The sequence below is a fragment of the Trichomycterus rosablanca genome, chromosome 16 (genome assembly GCF_030014385.1).
Source record: "Trichomycterus rosablanca isolate fTriRos1 chromosome 16, fTriRos1.hap1, whole genome shotgun sequence".
Classification (NCBI taxonomy): domain Eukaryota; kingdom Metazoa; phylum Chordata; class Actinopteri; order Siluriformes; family Trichomycteridae; genus Trichomycterus; species Trichomycterus rosablanca.
Genome location: NC_086003.1, coordinates 16,432,807 through 16,455,498, shown reverse-complemented (window position 1 = coordinate 16,455,498; position 22,692 = coordinate 16,432,807). Strand labels below are relative to the sequence as shown.

The 22,692-nt window shown below is 37.4% G+C and overlaps 1 protein-coding gene and 1 long non-coding RNA gene across 5 annotated transcripts in view; one reads left to right on the top strand and one right to left on the bottom strand.

The window, feature by feature from the left end:
• The first annotated feature begins 2,924 nt into the window (after positions 1 to 2,924).
• On the top strand, positions 2,925 to 21,356 carry tmlhe (trimethyllysine hydroxylase, epsilon). The gene is made up of 8 exons (XM_063011107.1): positions 2,925 to 3,012; positions 8,139 to 8,316; positions 10,743 to 10,919; positions 15,725 to 16,004; positions 16,903 to 17,022; positions 18,044 to 18,280; positions 19,428 to 19,566; positions 19,698 to 21,356. The coding sequence occupies exons 2-8, from the start codon at positions 8,142 to 8,144 to the stop codon at positions 19,827 to 19,829; spliced, it is 1,260 nt and encodes a 419-aa protein (XP_062867177.1). The 5' UTR covers positions 2,925 to 3,012; positions 8,139 to 8,141; the 3' UTR covers positions 19,830 to 21,356.
• LOC134330126 (uncharacterized) overlaps positions 8,136 to 22,692 on the bottom strand; it is a 30,539-nt gene continuing 15,982 nt past the window's right edge. For 3 of the 4 annotated variants that reach the window (XR_010014980.1, XR_010014983.1, XR_010014982.1), the window contains exons 3-5: positions 10,163 to 10,211; positions 8,382 to 8,514; positions 8,136 to 8,223 (exon numbers count right to left, since the gene is read on the bottom strand). This is a non-coding gene — a long non-coding RNA (uncharacterized LOC134330126). The remainder of the gene's footprint in view (positions 8,224 to 8,381; positions 8,515 to 10,162; positions 10,212 to 22,692) is intronic. The other variant, XR_010014981.1, reaches the window with a different exon arrangement.

The window sequence follows — 22,692 nt, the reverse complement described above, 5'->3', positions numbered from 1 at the left end:
AGAACACCAATCCATCGCAGGGCCTAGGCAGACAAAGGCAATTATGTCTGTATGTATACTCCTGATCGGCCATATTTGTGTGTTTACATATATACTGTATAATGTATTTAGTAATAAAGATTTTATAATTCTCTTTCTATTAATTGCATATAAAATTACATATTTTGGAGAACTTAAAGTCAGTATTTTGGACACTAACCTAGTCCATAGACAAACATTTCTTAATCTTACCACAGGTGGCCTTTGCTCAGTGGTGGGTAATGAACACTTCTCTGCCCAAGGCTTACTTTGGGTCAAAGCCACATAGGCACTCCCTAATCCAACCTAAGCCAATTGTTCAATGTTCAGTGAAGTATTTTTTTCACATATTGTTATAGGTCATCCAATCTTTCAATAACGGTGTCATTGTGTTTTATGTAAACATGATTTATTTGTGCTGGACAATTCTTTGTAACCATATGCACTTCTTACATCTTCAGTTCTTTTATTTAATTAACTTTTACCCCTCTCTACCCAATGTTTCAGATTTTCTCTTTTTTGGAAATAATGTGTTTGCATATTCAGTTAGATAGATTGGCTTGAATTGAAGTTACAGGACAGTAAAGGGGTGTTTCTGGTAGAGTGGGTAATGCACACTAACATGATTGCCAAGGCCCTGGGTTTTCCATTGTTTCCAGTGTCTGTGAATAGTTTCACCCCATCTTTACACCATGTCTGTAAAGGTTTTCCTGAGGTTTTTGGTTTTCTGCAACATCCAACAACTTGGCAGAAAGTAAACTGGCTGCTCTGAATTGCCTCTAGGTGTGAGTAATTCAGTGAGAGTAAGCGAGTATAATTGTCACAAAGAATATATGCAAATCATAATAAAGCACAAAACTTTATTAATTCAACCCCACTAGCTACTCCACAGAAAGGTTGTAACCTAGATGCTTACCAAAAACAGATATATTATAAAAAGCAATAACTGTAATATTATTAAGATTACAATAATTATTAATATTAATAATAATAATTGTAATAGTGAAAATAAAAAAATATATAAAAATGTTTCTGCTTGGTATAATTGTCACATAGAATATATGCAAACTGTTATAAAGCACAAAACCTTTTGTAAATTAAATTCTCTTTGTTTAAGGAACAAAGTTATCCAACAAGCATATCACCTCTGGGGGAAAAAAGTAAGTGCCTACTGTTTATTCAGTTCTAATTTTCATTTTACTTTTAACTGTCACTAGATGTACTCGAACCCTGACTATTATGGTGGAATTTCTTTTGTTTTAATGTTAGATTGAGTAAAGAAGAGACATCAAGGTGATATACAGTCATGTGAAACAGTTAGGACACCCCATGAAAACCTTTGTCTTTTTGAACATACAGTATTTAAACATATGAACATTTGAGCTTTGTATTGAGAGATGGAGATTATATAACTAAACAAGAAGACGTTAAAAATTACTTTTATACACAAGTTGTAAAATGTAATGAACAAAAATGGAAATTTATTTTGAGGAAAAAGTTGGGACACCCCCACATTTATTAAAATGTCTAAAATTAGAATCAGGTGCACCACATCAGCTGCAATAATTAGACCATCGTTAGAGGACATTGGAGTTTTATTTAAACCTCAGACATTAGTTTGGTTGGCTCTTGATTGTTGAAGTAAGTGTTATCACCATGGTGAGATCTAAAGAGCTCTCTGAGGCCTCCAGAAAGAAAGAAATGGAGAGTTCTGGAATGGCCAAGTCAAAGCCCGTATCTTAATCCTATTGTGATGCTGTGGGGTGATTTGAAACGGGCTGTGCATGCAAGAAACCCCTCAAACCTCACACAGCTGAAGAAATATACACCCTATGGGTGTATATTAGGGTTGCCAACCATCCAATAAAATACGGAATCGTTCCTTATTTGGAAACTAAACGTCGCGTTCCGTATTGAACTGATATGCTTTGTTCCGTATTTTTATCAATGGGAAAGAAATGCTGCAGATTAGACTGAGACAGGGCGATATGTATAAAACAGAAAGAAACTGCTGCTACCGTGGTAATTAGAAAGCGTTTGGTTATTATTTTAAGTAGTGTTCACTTTTAGTCTTAGTAACGCCGTGTGTGCGTAGGCATATCAGCATAACAACCTATTTAATACACCGTTGTTTGAGTAGCGCAGTGGACAGATCGCATCACGCATATTTTTCCAGCTTAGGGCGAAACTAAAGTAACACAAGCAGGGCTGGTGCTATGGGGGCGCTGGGGTGGGCATTGCCCCCCCATATTTTCTCACTGCCCCCCTGAGCAACGCAGTCCAGAACCGGGGCTGCATGTCAGTGTGAAGATGGATTATGTAAAAATGTTGTTTGCACTATTAAGAACAAATGTTACCTATGACGGTGTAAGACCCATTATATTTTTTAAAGGTGCAACCCTAACCGCCTACCCCCCGCTCCCACTCAGGTAAACAGCTGCCATCCTACCCCCACCCTATGCCCTCCGCCAACCCGCCAGCCCAGGGTGTTCCTTATTTCCAGTTCTGAAAGTTGGCAACCCTACCCATGGGTGTATATATATCCATGTTGGATAATGTTTTACTAACAGTTTTGTGCTTGTAAAGTTTCCTTTTGTGTAATAATTTGTAATGAATTAATTCAGTGTGACAATATTCCAATATTAGAGGTAACTGAAATACTTCACATCATTTTAAGTCTGTTTTCAAAGTAGCCATTGTGCACAAGGGAAAAGCTAGGCGGTCTAGTAAGTGACGTCAGTGCACTGGTGGGCGGGGCGCTGACACTATCGATATATAAAGCTTTGTGTACGCAAGTCTTGAACGTGGCTCGGTTCTACGAAGTCGCATGGCGGGAGGCTAAAGCTGTGTGGTCTTTGTTATGCTTATAATTTTATTTAAATCATATTCCTGATTATAAACGGATGTCTTCTGGATAAGTGTGAATTAAAGGTACATTTGGAGTTGTAAGAGCGAGGTTGTCCAACCCAGCAATCCTTGTAAGGCGCTTCAGAAGTAAGTACTATGTTCAGTGCATACAGATTCACTTCATACAGCTATCTATGCTTCATTAAAGTCTAATGCAAAATAATGGACACTACATAACAAACTTAATGTTCTAAGATAGCACATTGTAAACATGGAACAAACTTAAATACTGCCTTTTTAGCAAATGTTAGAATTGACCATATTGAAAGAACCAAAATGTAAACCATAACTTTTGCACATGACAAGCTTGCACACTTCCATGTGTTCATTTCAGCAAATACACATTAACAATTTTTTTGTAAATTAAAATGTGCAGAAGGTATTTTTTCAATGCAGAGGATGTGTTAACTTCTTTTCACTCAGAAAACAACAAATAATAAAATTCAAATACATTATACATTTTATATGAGACTTTCTAGACCTAGTTCATGAACCTAAAACACTAGTGCATTTAAATAAGTAATAACATGTATAGTTCGTTACAATACTGTTAATTACTGGTTTATTACACATACATACATTTTACATGACTTCAAGACAGCACATAATATTAATTATTATAAATATTAATTTAATATCTTCTGGTTTTTTTACTGTAGTACAGTTGTGAGCTCAAAATTTGGTCTGATCCACATTCTTCCACATCCATATTGTGTATATTTATAACTATTACTATATCTTTATTTCTATATGTATACATATATACTGTATATATATATGTATATATTGTTTATAAGAATAGATACACTACTGCTCCTATTTTTATTATTGTACCAAATGCACAATTTGCACATACTTTTTTGCATACTGTATATTGTATACACCGATCAGCCATAACATTTAAACCGCCTCCTGGTTTTTAAACACTTTACTGTCACTGCTGGACTAAGAATAGTCCACCAACCTAAAATATATCCAGCCAACAGCGCCCTGTAGGCAGCGTCGTGTGACCACTGATGAAGGTCTAGAAGATGACCAACTCAAACAGCAGCAATAGATGAGCGATCGTCTCTGACTTTACATCTACAAGATGGACCAACTAGGTAGGAGTGTCTAATAGAGTGGACAGTGAGTGGACACGGTTTTTAAAAACTCCAGCAGCACTGCTGTGTCTGATCCACTCATACCAGCACAACACACACTAACACACCACCACCATGTCATTGTCACTGCAGTGCTGAGAATGATCCACCACCTAAATAATACCTGCTCTGTGGTGGTCCTATGGGGGGTCCTGACCATTGAAGAACAGGGTGAAAGCAGGCTAAAAAGTATGTAGAGAAACAGATGGACTACAGTCAGTAATTGTTGAACTACAAAGTGCTTCTATATGGTAAGCGGAGCTGATAAAATGGACAGTGAGTGTAGAAACAAGGAGGTGGTCATAATGTTATGCCTGATCGGTGTATATGCACGATGTACATTTGCAACACCTTACTTGCTTTATTTGTATTAGTTTCTCTTCTATTGCTTGTTTAACTACTGGAGGCCAATAATGTCCCTTGGGATAAATAAAGTATCTATCAATCTATCTATCCATCCATCCATCCATCCATTCATCCATGCAAACCACAATAATAAACACACTCCACCCAAAATAATAGCACAGTCATTGTGTTTTCAGGTCCTGTTTTGAACATGCAGACAAACATGTGAATACAGTATGTTGTAATAACATGTAGCTGCTAATCAGACTTGCACAGTGGTGAGGTGACCAGTCTTGCATGAACAGTAATTCTTAGGTTATGTTATAGTTCTGCTGTAAACAGTTCCAAAATGGCTGATTATCTGTACCTGACACCTGACCACAAGCTTGTTTGCAGCGAGAACAGCCGCCACTGTTATGGGAAGGCTTTCCACAAGTCTGAGGGTAAATTGTGCATATTCAGTGAACAGAGCATTAATGAAGTCAGGCGTTGAAGTTAAACATTGTTTGATGTTGGCTAACAAATTGCTCCAGTTCATTGTAGATATGCCTAAAGGGGATGAATTCAGGGCTCTATACAGTGTTTTTTTTATTTTGGGAGATTAGGAAGCAGAAATAGGGAGTGATATTTTATCCAAACAGCACTGCACCTAAACACCATCAAAGATTAGATAGAAAAGACACAAGAGATCCCAAAATCCCTCACCAATCCAAAAATGTAGTGAACAGTTCATTACTAACGCTAACTAAACGTGCTAATCAAATTGCTGTCGATATCTTTAACATTTTTGAAAAACTATTAGTGGTTATTATACAATGATTCACACAGTTGTATGTGTATAGTTAAGCATGATGCAGAATATCCACATCATTTTGGTAGAAAACCTTATTTAGACTCTGCACTGACTCAAAACAGCTTCACCTGTCATTTTGATGTGTAATAGCTCAATGGTTTATTATTGCCATTATTTTTGTTCTGATTAGAATTTTTTTATGCATCTGTACACAGAGTTGGTGCATGTGCACTGTTGGTGGGCGAGGGTGTATTTTAAATCAGCACTCTTACTCTGTAGAGACCTGTAGGTCTCATTCAATTGAAATCAAAGGTCAGCTGTATAAACTGACAATGTTAATTGAACACTGACTTTGGTTAACCGTTTAATCATTGATATCCCTAGTTTGCACTCTGACTTGGCAATTCCACACATTTTTTGCTTCTCTTAAATGGATTATGTTGTTGCATAATCTATTTTAAATCCACCTTCTTGTTGCATAATTCATGTGACAGATATTGACCATCTATTTAATCGTAAAGCTGCGTGAATAGTGTAAAGCGATGGTAAAACAGCCAACGAATGAAAATGATTTTGTGGGCTCTTTTAGCATCATGCATTGCAACAATTTTTCTAAGCTCCTTCAAATTGGCAAGGATCAGAGCCTGGGTTTCTTGTTAGACAGAGCAGTCAGACTTTTTGTCATGCAGGGAGCCTTTACAACCCACATGTTTAATCCTAACTCTTTAATTGTTTAGTTTGTGTAAAGGTTTACTTTTTAAAGCCTAGACAGTAAATATGTAACAAGTTGCATTCAGTATAAACATGACCAAGTTCTATTAATGGCTAATTAAAGCAGTTACATTACATATTCCTTACTCCAAAACATGCCTGGTAGGAAGGGTAAAGCACTGTATTAGGTACACAAACATTCATTATTTATTTTAGGACATATACCTACCATACAGATGAATTTTGTGGGTATACAATTACTGACTGTAGCACTGCATCTGTTGCTGTGTACACTTTCCCACCCTTTACTGATTTACTCACTTGCTCACTGACTTACTTTATAAACCTTTTATCCCAATGAAGGGGGGAGGAGCTTATCCCAGTCAATGGGCGCAAGGCACAAAGAAACACCATGGAAAGGGCGCCAGTCCACCGCAGGGTCGACATACACACAAACACATGGGTAATGGGCAATTTTTTGTATCTCCAATTAAGTGTGGGAGGAAACAAAAGCTCCTGGAGGAAACCCACAAAGAGTCATGTTTAAGGACCCAGAGTGCTCCACCTGGGAATCAAACCCAGGACCTTCCTGTCGAAAGTGCTACCCACCAAGCCTCCTTGCCACCCCTTTCCCACCCCGTGTACATTATTTATCAATCAGATAATGTTTGGGTAGTGGACAATTATCAGCACTGCAATGACATTAACATGGGGATTACATGGTAGTGTGTGTTGTACCATATGAGTGTATCAGGTGCAGCAGTGTTGTTGGGATTTTTAAGCATTCTTTATACTTACTTAGTAATGTAGCGACCTGTCTTTTCTCGGCTCTGCTTTGGGCAGCGGCTTTGGTTAGATTTCGGTTTATTACCTGTTTTTGGAGTTCCATTATTTTGTTTATTTAGTCAGTTGTTATTTATCTTTTTTGATGTCATGTCTTGTCAGTCACAGTATTGTTTTGCCTTGTTTTAGTCTTCTTCATTTGGGTTCATCCCTTAACAACTCAGGCATGAGGTTACATCTGGCGCCTTTATTGCAAGGCACTCACCTTTCTGTGACGGAGGATCTCAGCTCTGTGTAACCCAGCATTTCCGTTTAAAGCCACAAAGCAAAACTGAGAATAGAAAGGCCAGGCTGACTATACATGATCAGCAAAAACAAAAAAACTAAACAAGAAACTGCCCCACAACCAGTAGGCAAAACTGGAGTCCAGGGTGGATTCATGTGACAGGTATATCACAGAAATGAGGAATACCAGTGTCACAACTATACAGCAGCAGGAAATAGCCAGAATTTCACTTCACTTTTTTATTTAAACTTTTTACTCCACTTAGTATACATCTGATAACATTTCCCTTTACTTTGAACTTTGTATTTTCTTCTTATTTTTTGGAAATGTGCTACACCAGCAGATGGTTTGAGAAACCCCTCTGCCTGTTTCAGCATGACTGTGCCACTGTGTACAAAGCGAGGTTTAAAAAAACATGGATTGACAACTTTGGTGGGAATACAGAACTCTGACTTAAGCCCTGTCAGACGAACTTGAAATGAGCTGAAATGTTGATTTTGAGCTAAACCTTCAGATTCCAAATTAGTACCTGACCCAACAAGTATTCTGTAGATTAAACAGGCAAAATTTTTGCAGACACACTTAACTGAAAAATGTGTAGGGAACACTGTATTCATTATATCATTGTTCAGTTCTACCTGATTTTTATTACACCTCTAGATCTAACAACCCCAACGTAGAAAAGTTTGGGACAGTATGGAATTTTGAAATTAAATATGTGACAACGACAGTCTTGTACTGTTATACACTCTAAGACTGGTTTGCTTGAAGAATGGGACAAAATAACACCTGAAATTCGTAATTATTTGGTATTCTCTGTGTTAAAATGTATTTTAAGTATTGGGACAAGGAATGGAAATATTACAAAGTGGTAAATGCTTGCTGTCTCAGCTTTTTTGGAATATATTGCAGACCTGAAATGCAAGAATAGACGTATATTAACAAATGAAATGAAGCTGATCAGACAAAACTGTATTGGGTTCATACTGTCTGCATACTGTTTGCATTTTCCATACCACCCCAGCTTTTTCTGATATGGGGTTGTATTTTGGTTTATGTCCATAATGTTTAACACTTCTTTCAATCTAACTTCAGACATATTTTATTAAAATCAACTGGAAATGTTTTGTTAACATTGTTTTTAAATCTCTAGGTCATGGCATTAAGTCGAATGTTCGCCGGATTGCAAGTCACCCGTCAGCTGGTTCCTCAGAGCTGGGGATGGGCTCCTGTCGTGGCTGCGAACAAACACACTCAGTTCAGAAGCAAGCGATGGCAACACACAGAACCTCAAACTAGTTGTACCTGGCAACTGTTGGACAACTGCTTTGGTAGGTGACTTGTACAGCATAATCTGATACATTAAGATTTTGACTAAGTAGGAACCTGTACAAACCTGATAAAACCGCTAGTGTGTCAATCGGCCCAGACACACGATTGGCTGTGTTTTTGTAGGATGTAGAGATAATGATGAGCAGGTTTTCCACATCACTGCTTCAATTACAGTCTCTGCTGGCCGGTCGAGGTACCTGCACAATGGGTAGCTGGGTATATTCACAATAATATAAGTACATCACTTGTTTTTAAGGGGAATCATTTTAGTGTAAATAACTACACATTTACTACTTTACCTTCTTTCTTTCTTTTCTTTTAACTTGTAACTGGTTAATTTACCCTATGTGATCAATAAAGTCATATCTCATCTCTTATCTTTTCTTAGAATTTAAAACATTTCTCTTTCAACATTTTGAAATGTTGAAGGCTTAAATAATAAAAAGACACTGAATGACCAAAATAATTTGGACACCCCTGAGTTCTGGTCTTTCAGTCACACCTATTGCCAACAGGTGTTAAAAATTATGTAAAATTAATCACATGCTTCTGACTTTGTGACAACAGTTTGAGGAAGGCTCAGAGCCCTGATCATACCCCACTTAACACCTTTGGAATGAATTGGAATGTCGACCACAAGCCAAGATTTTTCTTTTGACGTAACAGGCACAGATATATACACACTACAAAATCTTGTTGAAAGATATGCCTGAAGAATAGATGTTAAAGTGTCAGTGCTGGATGGGGTGGGTCACACCCATATTATTGCCCATATTTTTGGTATAGGATGTCCAACAAGTTTGTGGTCAGATATTTAGAGGATTCACTCCAACGTAGATTTCCCTATGAAAGTATCTCGTGTTACTGTAACAGCGAATCTTGCAGTCTAGTTAATGCCCTGGCACAAGCTGAGAATAAATAACGACGGCGTTGCTTAAACAGGTTTTCTGTGAAAATTGAGTAGTGGTGCAGGTACAAGTACAGGAGAATTGAATATAGTTAGTGGAGAATGGGAGTGGGTTAAAATCTCTTTACCAGCATTATAGGAGTGTATTAAATTACGTGATCCATTAAATTTCATCATTCACAGGTGCCTTTCTGTGATTTTATTTTAGTGATTGGTCTGTAATCTCACTTATTTTTAATGAGTTAATTACAAAGCAACATATCCATGTATTTTACAGGGACCTTATTGGTATAATTCTCATTCTTTCCAAATCAAAATCTAAAAATCAAAAGTATTTTGATCTCTGTTAATCTCCATATTTAATCAATCCTGCTTATCCAGGGTAAACTCTTTCTGAATGGTAAAAAATGGAAGGTTTTAAATTATTTTATTGATCTGGAACTTTATCTCCATCATCTCTATATTGCAGGAATAAAATAAGATAAGATAAAACAAGATAAAAGTGATCCCGCTGACTATGGGTTGGGTTGGTTGTAATAACAGCTACATTCCATGATGCATATGGACTGTGGTTAATTTATCCAATGCAAACATATGGGTTTGAAGGACAGACAACCACAGAAACACGTTTATCCTGTGCTAATTTTATTTGTGAGGTTTATCACTAAGAAGACTTTATATATTGTATTGCTGATGTCCTCTTGATGATTTAATCTAGTTGAAATAAGTATTTATACTAAATTATAGAAAGTGTTTTGCTGCGGTAAAAGGTGTTGCAACCAGTTATTATATTAAAGGGGACAATCCCATCACAAGGGTGATATAAATGTGGGATACATTTTAGAAGTTCTTTTTGAGTAATATTGTATATTTGTTTGATAATTGTGAATCATGGGCAGCAATATACCCAATACACAATATATAAGCAATATACCCACCTCGACTGCAATCAGGGATCCCCCAGCAGCGGAAGACAAATTGACTATGCTAAATTGGGAGAAAATGGGAGAAAATTCACAAATATAATAGGAAAAAAAAGTGAATCATTGAGTTTAACAAAAAAAAAAAAAAGGAGGTCATTACCTTTTCAGACCCCTATATAATAATGTAGATAATTATCTTGCTTTAATAATAACCAAACAAAGTCAAAGATAAAGACAAAGTCTTTATTGCTCTGCCTACGCCCAAGCAGTCTAAACTATGTCATCATGAACAAACAGCACCTAAAACTTAATTTGTATATTATCTCATTTGTGTGTTTTGTCATGTCCACAGTTATGCAAGATTATGCAAATTTAGTACTGTTTAGATGTCAGTCAGGACCTAAGGACTTGAGCTCCTTGTTAAACCTGGAAGCTTTTTAATGTTGGGTCTGACTGTCGAACAACAAACACACTTTAATTTTGTCTAACAGGTCTTAACAGGACTAAACATGTAACAATATAAAACCTCTGTATGAAAAACTTGCGTAAAGGATACAACCAGTGCTATTATTTGACATGTTGCCTCAATGTGCAGAATTCCGTTACAATGGTCTTGTAATGCACTTCGACTACGTGTGGCTGAGGGACCACTGCCGCTCTGCCTCATGCTACAACTCCAAAACCAACCAGCGTAACTTGGACACCGGAACCATTGACCTTAACATCCGGCCCACGAAGACCAGGGTTGACGAAGAAAACCTCTTCCTCACATGTAAGTACTTAAATGACTAGGACGACTTGAAACTTTGTCTTTAAATGTTGCATTTCTGCATTCCAAACTTGTACTGCATTCTACTCTACATTCCAAACTCGCTGCACAGCTCACAATACTCAACAGAGGTTTGGGTTCCTGCAGATAAGTCTAGTCATAAAATAGTAATAATAATAATAACAAATCTACTTTAAAAAAAAGAAAAACTAACTTTAAAAAACAATTGGTTGGTAAAAGATACTTAGGTCTGCATAAAAGTACAATATCAGAGAAAACCTTGGTTGTGATGTGTTCATCATAAAATGCACACTGCACAACTTCTTATACAATGGGGGCCATTTCTACACTTGTTTTTTTTTATTAATATGATAGTAAAAATACACTGAAGATTTGTTGGGGTGACATGGGGAGTACGGGTAGTCTGTTTTTCAAAAACCTAGTGCATGAGCAAGACGAGTGAAAAAAATAATCTGTCAAAAAGTGTAGGGAGTGTATTTCTAGACCGCATGTTATACTTAAGCATTAACATTTTCACTATTATTATAGTAATCAAGGTATTAAGTAATTATTTCCAAAAAAATGACACATTAACTCATCATGGGTGTTAACGATATGCATGTTATACATTGTTATTTGTTTGTGAATGCCTCAGTACAGTGGAGCTTTTAGAACCCCTTGAAAACATTACATAGATTCTGTAAATATAGATACAAGTTAGATATAAGTTGGGGTACTAAACCCTACTCTGGCTTTGACATGCATAGAGCAAACACTCTGCGGCAAGTTGAACTCGTTATATAAAGCTGAGTTCAGCTTCAGCGCATTAGCTCGAATAAGCACTATAGCCCTGAAAATTGTAATTGATTTGTAATTACATCGTGTCGATCTTGGGCAAATATATCAGTCAAATTCAGGTTCTTTAAATAAATACTTCTTCAGTTATTTTGGGACTCTAGTCCTGTTAGTTCTTATCACATTCTTTTTTTAGTTATTATAAACTTTTCTGCTTTCAAACCTTTCTGTTGCAAAACTAAAGTTCAACTCTATCCTAGGATTATAGGAACGTATTATAGGAAAGATATGAACTTTGACTTGTAAAAGATGAGACTAAACTGTACAAGTGTAATTAAATAGTTATATTGTAACCACTGCAGACACTTTAAACACATCTCCGGTACATTGATTATTGACTTTCATGAGAACCCTCATGGGTTCAAGGTTGGTGTCACTAAAATTTTATGAGCTTTTTAAGTTTAATATAGTACCATTATTTTGTCTCAGCTGATAACTGGACCAGTCAGACACTTACACTTGATTAGTTGTCATGGAGGTGTTTTTAGTATGTCAGCATGACCTTGTTTTATGTGTCCTGAATTCTGAACACTGTGTCCTGATTAGATATTTACCATGTACATTTAATAATATTTGGCAGAGTAATACAAGACCATAGTGCAATCAAAAACAAGCTGAAGCAAATCAAAACACTTGATTCAACAGCACTTTAATGGTAATTTGTATGTTTTAAATTGCCTTGAAGCCTACTTTTTAAAGACCCTGCATTAGATGACAATCTCACTTTCACTCACATATACACACACACTCACAGAAGCACGTAATTAAACCAAATAACCAAATCAAATAACCCAAAAGATAGGAAAAAAAACTGCATTAGTATCTTTAGTAGTACCTTTAGAAATAATTAACCACCAACTTTTCTAGATAATTTTGTAAGAGCTGATAAGCTGAGCTACACACACTGGCTTTGATTTGTCAATTCTGTAAAGGGATAAATCACGCCCTGTCACTGAAGAGACAGGTAAAGCCCCATACCTGCAAGACCAGGAAGACTAAACCCAACATGTAGGTTGCTTAATCGTAGAGTAGAGTGTATCACACTCAATACGGTCGTCCAGAGAAGAAAAATGTTCACCCCTCAGGGACATAAGGCTACACATCCTTGTTGGCAGATGGGCATCAGCAATTAACCCCCAGCGAAACACACTACCACAGAGAAAGTGGCAAAAAGGCCAACAAAGCCAGCATATAAAGGACTCTCCAAGCTGCAGAGAATTTATGCTGATGAAACACAAAGACTTTTATTTGAAAAAATGCTGCTGACAGTCACCTAATGACATAGCAGGTGGGCATAATTCTGCAACCCGTGCCTCTTGCCAATTTACACGTATCAACTGTAAAACTCCTAAAAACATTGGTAAAAATTGGTATAAGCTTGTAATGTTTAGAAACGTTTTGCCATTACAAAGAATAAAAATGCAAAAAAAGTGTGCAAGTTTCATTGTGCTTGCACAATATTGTGTCTCTTAAAAGGGTACTTTCACTTTTTTTGCGGCTACTATAACTATTTTGATCTACCTTCAGACTACATCTATGTTTTCTACAGTCCGTGGGCGGCACGGTGGCTACGTGGGTAGCACTGTCACCTCACAGCAAGAAGGTCCTGGGTTCGATCCCCAGGTTGGGCGGTCCGGGTCCTTTCTGTGTGGAGTTTGCATGTTCTCCCTGTGTCTGCGTAAACCCCTACGGGTGCTCCGGTTTCCTCCTACAGTCCAAAGTAAGGTGAATTGGAGATACTAAATTGTCCATGACTGTGTTTGATATAACCTTGTGAACTGATGAACATTGTGTAATGAGTAACTACCGTTCCTGTCATGAATGTAACCAAAAGTGTAAAACATGACGTTGAAATCCTAATAAACAAACAAACAAACAAATCTACAGTACGTTGTAATAAATAAACACCAACTTTGCTTTCCAGTCTTTATCAAAATCAGTCGAAATGTAAAATGGAAAGAGGAAAGACAGAACGCAAGTGTGTAAATCCAAGATTCATTTTAATTCAAGTCCACAAATCACAATCCACAATCCTGATAAATGGTCTAAGAACTAAGAACAGGAAAACAGTGCAGATACTTGAATACTTGGGGAAAAAAAAGAAAAAGAAACAAGTGTGTACCTATAAACAAACTAATTTAGGCTCATAACAAGAAACAGAGGAACAATCACTGGACAGGAGCAGAGACACAAGGCTTGACAAGGGAGTGACATGTGGAGTTACAAGAATCGGAGATATACAGTGCCTTGCAAAAGTATTCAGCCCCCTTGAACTTTTCAACCTTTTGCCACATTTCAGGCTTTAAACATAAAGATATAAAATTTAAATTTTTTGTGAAGAATCAACAACAAGCGGGACACAATCGTGAAGTGGAACGAAATTTATTGGATATTTTAAACTTTTTTTAGAAATAAAAAACTGAAAAGTGGGGCGTGCAATATTATTCAGCCCCCTTGCGTTAATACTTTGTAGCGGCACCTTTTGCTGCGATTACAGCTGCAAGTCGCTTGGGGTATGTCTCTATTAGTTTTGCACATCGAGATACTGAAATTTTTGCCCATTCTTCCTTGCAAAACAGCTCGAGCTCAGTGAGGTTGGATGGAGAGCGTTTGTGAACAGCAGTTTTCAGCTCTTTCCACAGATTCTCGATGGGATTCAGGTCTGGACTTTGACTTGGCCATTTTAACACCTGGATAAGTTTATTTGTGAACCATTCCATTGTAGATTTTGCTTTATGTTTTGGATCATTGTCTTGTTGGAAGATAAATCTCCGTCCCAGTCTCAGGTCTTTTGCAGACTGCAACAGGTTTTCTTCCAGAATGGTCCTGTATTTGGCTCCATCCATCTTCCCATCAATTTTAACCATCTTCCCTGTCCCTGCTGAAGAAAAGCAGGCCCAAACCATGATGCTGCCACCACCATGTTTGACAGTGGGGATGGTGTGTTCAGGGTGATGAGCTGTGTTGCTTTTATGCCAAACATAACGTTTTGCGTTGTGGCCAAAAAGTTCGATTTTGGTTTCATCTGACCGGAGCACCTTCTTCCACATGTTTGGTGTGTCTCCCAGGTGACTTTTTATAGATATCTTTGAGAAATGGCTTTCTTCTTGCCACTCTTCCATAAAGGCCAGATTTGTGCAGTGTACGACTGATTGTTGTCCTATGGACAGAGTCTCCCACCTCAGCTGTAGATCTCTGCAGTTCATTCAGAGTGATCATGGGCCTCTTGGCTGCATCTCTGATCAGTCTTCTCCTTGTTTGAGCTGAAAGTTTAGAGGGACGGCCGGGTCCTGGTAGATTTGCAGTGGTCTGATACTCCCTTCATTTCAATATGATCGCTTGCACAGTGCTCCTTGAGATGTTTAAAGCTTGGGAAATCTTTTTGTATCCAAATTCGGCTTTAAACTTCTCCACAACAGTATCTCGGACCTGCCTGGTGTGTTCCTTGGTCTTCATGATGCTCTCTGCGCTTTAAACAGAACTCTGAGACTATCACAGAGCAGGTGCATTTATACGGAGACTTGATTACACACAGGTGGATTCTATTTATCACCATCAGTCATTTAGGTCAACATTGGATCATTCAGAGATCCTCACTGAACTTCTGGAGTGAGTTTGCTGCACTGAAAGTAAAGGGGCTGAATAATATTGCACGCCCCACTTTTCAGGTTTTTATTTAAAAAAAAAGTTTAAAATATCCAATAAATTTCGTTCCACTTCACAATTGTGTCCCACTTGTTATTGATTCTTCACAAAAAATTACAATTTCATATCTTTATGTTTAAAGCCTGAAATGTGGCAAAAGGTTGAAAAGTTCAAGGGGGCTGAATACTTTTGCAAGGCACTGTACATATACGTGGATGTAAAAGCACTTTCATAGCCCAGCCCACATTTGTAATTGCATACTTAACTTGTAATTAGTAATAGATGTTTCTTTGATTTGTCATTTGCAGGGCCTGATGGTCATATTACACGCTACAACCTGGCCTGGCTGTTAAAGAACAGCTACGAGGGCCAGAAATTAAGCGCCGTGCAACCACGTATCCTGTGGAATTCTGAGATTTACACGAATGCTAAGATACCTTCTGCCAGCTGGGACAAGTTTATGAGCTGTGACGAGGAGCTGAAAAATTTCTTGAATAACTTTTTGCTGTACGGAATTGCATTTGTAGAGGACGTACCTGCTACATTAGATGCCACAGAGACAGTGTCTAAACGAGTTAGCATTCTTAGGTGAGTGCATGCTTGTTTAGTTGCAATACAGAGTTTGTGTATGTGTATGTTTATATGTGTATTTTATATGTGTATCGTTTAAGTCAGTATCAGGGTTGCCACATATAGGTTACATGAAGGGTAATTTAATCAAGCACCATTTAATTATTTAAAAAATATATAAAATTAGGCCGCTCAGGTGGCGCAGTGGTAAAACATTCTAGCACACCAGAGCTGGGATTTCCAATACATTGTATCGAATCTTAGTTCTGCCATCTGGCCGGTCTGGGCAGCTGCGTGAACAGTGATTGGCTGTTGTTCATAGGGTAGGACAAGCCGGATAGGGACTCTTTATAACTGAGCGAATTACGACCTCTGCTGGCTGGTTGATGGCATCTGCACAGAGCCGAGGAATAATGCTGATCAGGGTGTGGCCCTCTGTGTACAAAGCTGATCAGCATATGAACTCACCTCGTGCAGGTGAAAAAATGCAGTCGGTTACTGCGCGCATGTCGGAGGGGGCATGTGACAGTCTCACTCTTCTCAATCTGGGCAGGGGTCAGCTGTAGTAGAGAGGAAGCATAACGCAATTAGGTATAAATTAGACGCACTAAAAAAATAGGGAGAAAATGCACTAAAAAAAATAGAGATTCTAAACTCCTCGGTTCGAAACTTGGCGTTGCCAGCGGTCGGCTAGCAGGCATAATTGGCAGTGCCTGCAGAGTTTCTGCTAGGATGACCGGATTATGTGGGTGGGGTCTTCAAATGCTGTGTAAGGACCCTGATTAGCAGAGAGAGAGGCACCTGTGCAGAATGCATGGGTGAAAAGGGGTTCCGCTAAGGGCTCCACGCTTAGCTTTTTTTTCATCTGCTTTATTTTGAGTCGGTCCTCTGACCAGACGTTTTTTTATATGTCCAGAGAAACGATTTATGGACGTATGTGGCATTTTACTTCTGATTTATCTCGTGGAGACACTGCATACACAAAGCTGGCCCTGGACCGCCACACTGACACTGCGTACTTCCAAGAGCCTTGTGGGTAAGTATATAAAAAAGTAAACAATCCTACTTTGTACCAGTCAACGGATGCTTGTTTTACAATTTCTGACTGCTTTGAAAGTGCTGAAAAGACAATGGATTAAGAAATTACTGTCAAATACTCTTAGGCACATTTTATACTGTATTTTCTTTTTCTTGTATCTGCATTAGATCTGTATAAAATTTTAACCACATTCACTATGATTTTAACCACAATACTACACATATACAGTATACTTCAATACATGGAGTATTGGGAAATCTGACCATAACCTTGTTGGAGATTCCATTCTGAAACCATGGGCATTTGTATTGAATTGCTCCGTTTTTCTTTGTTGCTTTAATTTCATACACTTTTTAGAGAAGCCTTTTTTACAAGACTTTGGACTGTGTCTATGGCAATGTATGCCCATTTAGTCATTGGAGTCAGTGAGGTCGGGCACTAATCCAGGTTTAATTCATCCCAAATGTGTTCAGTTGGGTTGAAACCAAGGCTCTGTGTAGGCAGCGAACACGTAATCAGCAAATAATTTTTTTTCCATTTGTCCACTCTGTGTTATTATATGACATTTAAGAAGCAGAGAGGTTTATTAAATATTAAAGTCTAATTTCTAATCCAAGATGTCAAAAAGCCAAATTAAGATAAACATAACATTAACAGAAGTATCCAAATGTCCTTCGAGGTGATTAATGATTAAGTGAGGTTATACAGACTGTACACAGACTCAGGCAAAATTCAGAAGGGAAGGCAAAACAATAACAAAAGGTGTGTTGAGAACACACAACAGATGCATGGCTTGGTCTTGTGTGTTTATGTGTGTGTATGTGTGAGCATGGTCTCTTATTAGTTTATTTAGATCAAGTGTGGATCTCAGTGGTAGTGGGCTGGCATAGTTTACTGCTCTGCCACCCAAGCACCAAATTCAATAGTTTGGGGGTTAAATACTTGGCTAGGAATTATATTTAAATATCCCTGAAAATTCTAATTCATTTTCATTTTTATCTACCTGGCTGTATTTCAGGATTCAGGTGTTCCACTGCCTGAGGCATGAAGGTACGGGAGGCAGGACACTGTTGGTGGATGGCTTCTACTCTGCCAACAAGGTGCTCCAGCAGTCACCTGAGAACTTTGAACTCCTCTCTCATGTCCCCATCAAACATGAGTACATTGAGCACCTTGGCAGCCACCATAACCATATGATTGGCATCGGCCCAGTGCTCAGTGTGTACCCATGGAATAATGAAGTCTTCATGATCAGGTATGAATGTTATTTTATATCTTATATCTTTCTTTGTCATCTTATTATTAGTGTTCTGCATAACTATAAAAAGTTGCACTTAAAAAACACTGACAGACAGTGGACTATACCAGTAGTACCAACAGCGTAAATGTGATATTTGTCTTCTGTTGCATTTAGTAAGTATCAATGATCAATGCTGGCAGTTTAAAAAATATGACGTTTTTAATTTATTTCCAACAGCTAACTGTTAAATTTGAATTGAGATTGATGTTGAATTTGCTAATAACACACAAAAAGGGAGAAAGGTCTGAAATAAATATCAGTGTGGTGCTGCATTCTATAGAACAATTTGACAGTTTTGGATTGCAAGCAAAATGCCGCTGGTCTGTTAACCTTTACATGTGAATATACACCGACCAGGCATAATATTATGACCACTGACAGATGAAGTGAATAACACTGATTATCTCTTCATCACGGCACCTGTTAGTGGGTGGGATATATTAGGCAGCAAGTGAACATTTTATTCTCAAAGTTGATGTGTTAGAAGCAGGAAAAATGTGTGGCTAGACGACTGGGTCAGAGCATCTCCAAAACTGCAGCTCTTGTGGGATGTTCCCTGTCTGCAGTGGTCCAAGGAAGGAACAGTGGTAAACCGGCGACAGGGTCATGGAAGAGAACAGTGGTAAACCGGTGACAGGGTCATGGGCGGCCAAGGCTCTTTGATGCACGTGGGGAGCGAAGGCGATCCAACTGACGAGCTACTGACGAGCTACTGTAGCTCGAATTGCTGAAGAAGTTAATGCTGGTTCTGATAGAAAGGTGTCAGAATACACAGTGTATCGCAGTTTGTTGCGTATGGGAGTTAAAGGATCTGCTGCTAACATCTTGGTGCCAGATACCGCAGCACACCTTCAGGGGTCTAGTGTAGTCCATGCCTCGATGGGTCAGGGCTGTTTTGGCAGCAAAAGGGGGACTGTCTAAAACATTAGGAATGCTGAACGTTGGAGAACGACCCAAACTGTTACTATATCCTAAAGAGGGAAAATTTTGCAAATCCAAATGGGTGCAAAGAATGTAAACTTTTACCTTTAACTGTCTTGACTGGTATTTGTGTAATGTTACTAAAGTGTTACTAAATAGTTTTGTCCTTTATGTTGTGTAGGTATAACAACTACGACCGTGCCGTGATAAATACAGTTCCTCAGGACGTGGTGCAGCGCTGGTATGCTGCTCACAGGCAGCTTACCGAAGAGCTGAGGAAGCCTGAGAATGAACTGTGGGTCAAACTCAAACCTGGCAAGGTAATAAAACCTGAGTGTATTTTATTCATACCATATAACATTAATAACACTAATAACATAAATGTTTATTGCTGATAATAATGTGTAATTGTATTATACTAAAAGGTGGGTGTTGTGTTATGTCTGTTTAGGTCCTGTTCATTGATAACTGGCGGGTACTTCATGGTAGAGAGTCCTTCACTGGTCTCCGACAGCTCTGTGGCTGCTATTTAACCAGAGATGATGTACTCAACACAGCTCGCTCGCTGGGTCTGCAAGCCTAAACAGAAGTCAGGACTGGCAAAAATCTAAGAACCAGCTTTACCAAATGTTCTGCAATGGAGCTGCAGAATGCAGAAATCTGTACATTTGAGAACCTTGTGCTGTTTTATGTATTTTGATCGAGGAGTAGGAACTTTGGTTCACCAGACATTTTTAGAATCATGACAGAACCATGATTCAGTAGGTTTTATTACCAAATTATTAGAAGAATATTACAAAATTAGTTTATAGTAGGATGGGCAATTGTAATTTTGGCACTTCGAATAATGATACATTGATCTCAGTGATCATACAATGATCATTCTTTACTTTAAAGTGGCACTGTAAAGTGTTTCACTGTAAATTGTGTACAAACAGACATAAAATTCTTTTAATGTGATGATCAAAGATTACAATTACCAAAAGGTAGGCATTTTATCAGTTGCAAGTCCAAATTAGTTTTAAACAAACTACATTCCTATATGGGATCTAAATAAGCATTAAGTACCAACAAAGAACTCCTATCAGTTTACACATGAAACATATATTAACATATATTAAACAGCTAAATATATTTTACTCTGTGTTTATTAACATCTGTTTTTGTTCATATTTTAAGTAAAAATTAGATGAAATTGCTAAGTACTTGTTTTCTCTATTTATAGGTAGTTAGATTAGGGTGTGGTCAGAGGGTAAGAACTAATGTTCACCTATCTGACAAGAAGCATTGATTCCTGGAATCTATTTAATATTTTACATGTGTGTAAGAGACTGTAATTCAGTATTTACTAATTGTATGAAGACAAATTGCATGAAGATACAAAAACTGGTTTGTGCTGGTCAAAATGTATCATAAAATCAAGCTTATATTTGACTTGCATGGACAGTGATCAGGTCAGATAGTCTAGCTCTAAACCCAGAGGTTAATGTGTCACATAAGTAATTAAAATTACTAGACAACTAGCTAAACAGTTACCAATAGTTATGAACTAGGTACTGACACAAAATAGTACTTATTAGTAATTAGAATCAGTTAATACTACAAGGGATATGGCATAACGGCACTTAAAAATTTACACATTGGGAAACTACAGTATATGTGCTGAAAGGGGTGCTGCTAGGTACTTAGTCTGAAAATCTACTTTAAGGGATGCAGAAGCCTTCTTAAGGTACCAAAAAGCTCAAATCCAACAACCAAGAACGTCCTTGTGTCTGAAATACAAGCATGTCAATACATGCAAACTTGAGATTAGCTATAAACATTATCAGCCATAATGAGCCTTCTATAAACAATGTGTCTATCAAATGGAACTGGAAGTGAGTGTTGTTGTTTACTACAAGTTATTTTTGAGAAGGTGAGCTGCATTGTACAGGCATCATGTACTATCAACCGCCAAAGCCAAACTCTTTGCTAATTATGTACGGAATGTCTGTATTGAGATTGATTAAGCATTTTGTATATTCTACTCTGTGATTATTGTATTGTTCTGTTACACTCAAATGCTTCAATATCACACCTTACAAATAAAGATATAGTTTTACAGATTTTATCTTATTTGTTAATGCAAGTGTTTTTGTGTTTATTCATTAAAGAAAACATGGCAGACTCCATGTAGACAGTAGCAAAAGTGTGGATTGGATTGTATACGATGTGTCGGGATCACACCATTGCTGTGCCACTCTGCTTTGCTTTTTGTGTTCTTTTAAATATTTTCACAAATAATTAAAAAACACACCAAACATCCCAGTTGTCGTAAACAAACACCATTAAGCTGGGATTTTATGTATGCTTTTATACATATGGCCAGAGGAGATGGCAACCATTTATCTTAATGAAAGTAATTTAAATGCTTATTTAGTTCCTACTAATCTCAAGACGGAACTACAGTTGAAATTGAAACAATTGTTGTGATTGCCATGTTACTGTAAGTCTCAAAAGTTTAAACATGTTAGTATTAATATTTTACAATAACACATGTGCTACCATGTCTTCTTTAGAGGAACTACTTAATGCTAACCAATCTAGTTTTGGTAAATAGTAGAGTAAAATATATACATTATTTTGAATTAACATTAATTATAATTAATTAAGTGCTTAGCCAGTAGTTTTTAACAGAGGGAAAAAATAGTTCAAGAGCTATATTGTCATTTCAGCTATATACAGTACATGTACATATTAAAACGTAACAACGTTCCTCCAGGGCCAGGGTGCAACACAGAACAAAAAGTGCAAGACAGTACAATATACACAGTGCAGATAAACAACAGTACAATAAATACACAACGGCCTACAATAAATACAAAAAACACATTTCTAATCTAAAAAGTATTTAAAGGAGTCAAGACTAGAGACAAATGTATGGTACTGAGTAGATGATAATAGAGGTCAAAACATTCTGATATACAGTTAGAAGTGTAGGGTTTTTATAGCAGCAGAGATATAAAAACAGTAAGGTTAAAGTAAAGTTGCAATATTGTGCAAAGATGCAAGTAATGCAGTCACTAAGTAGTTGTATGAGTTCAGGGATCAAGACTGTGTTGGTTGTGTGAGTGTGTGTATGTGTGTGCATGTGCATAAATATATAATAGTAAAAATAACAATATAATAATAAATAAGATAAGATATAAATACATATTAAGATGTATTACCAATTTCTGAATATATTAGGCCTAGATCTAATCAAAGGTTCTCAACCTATTTTTGTGAACACATTTTAAAGGCTTAAAATGATTATGACCTAACCACAACCCCACTTTTGACTTATTTTTGAAGTGCATTTCTCTAAAGAAGTGAGTACTCCAAAGAATATTGCCTAAGTGGTTTTCCTTATAAAAGATTATAAGAGATTATAAGATAAGATGTGGTGTCTTAAAAAATGATATTAA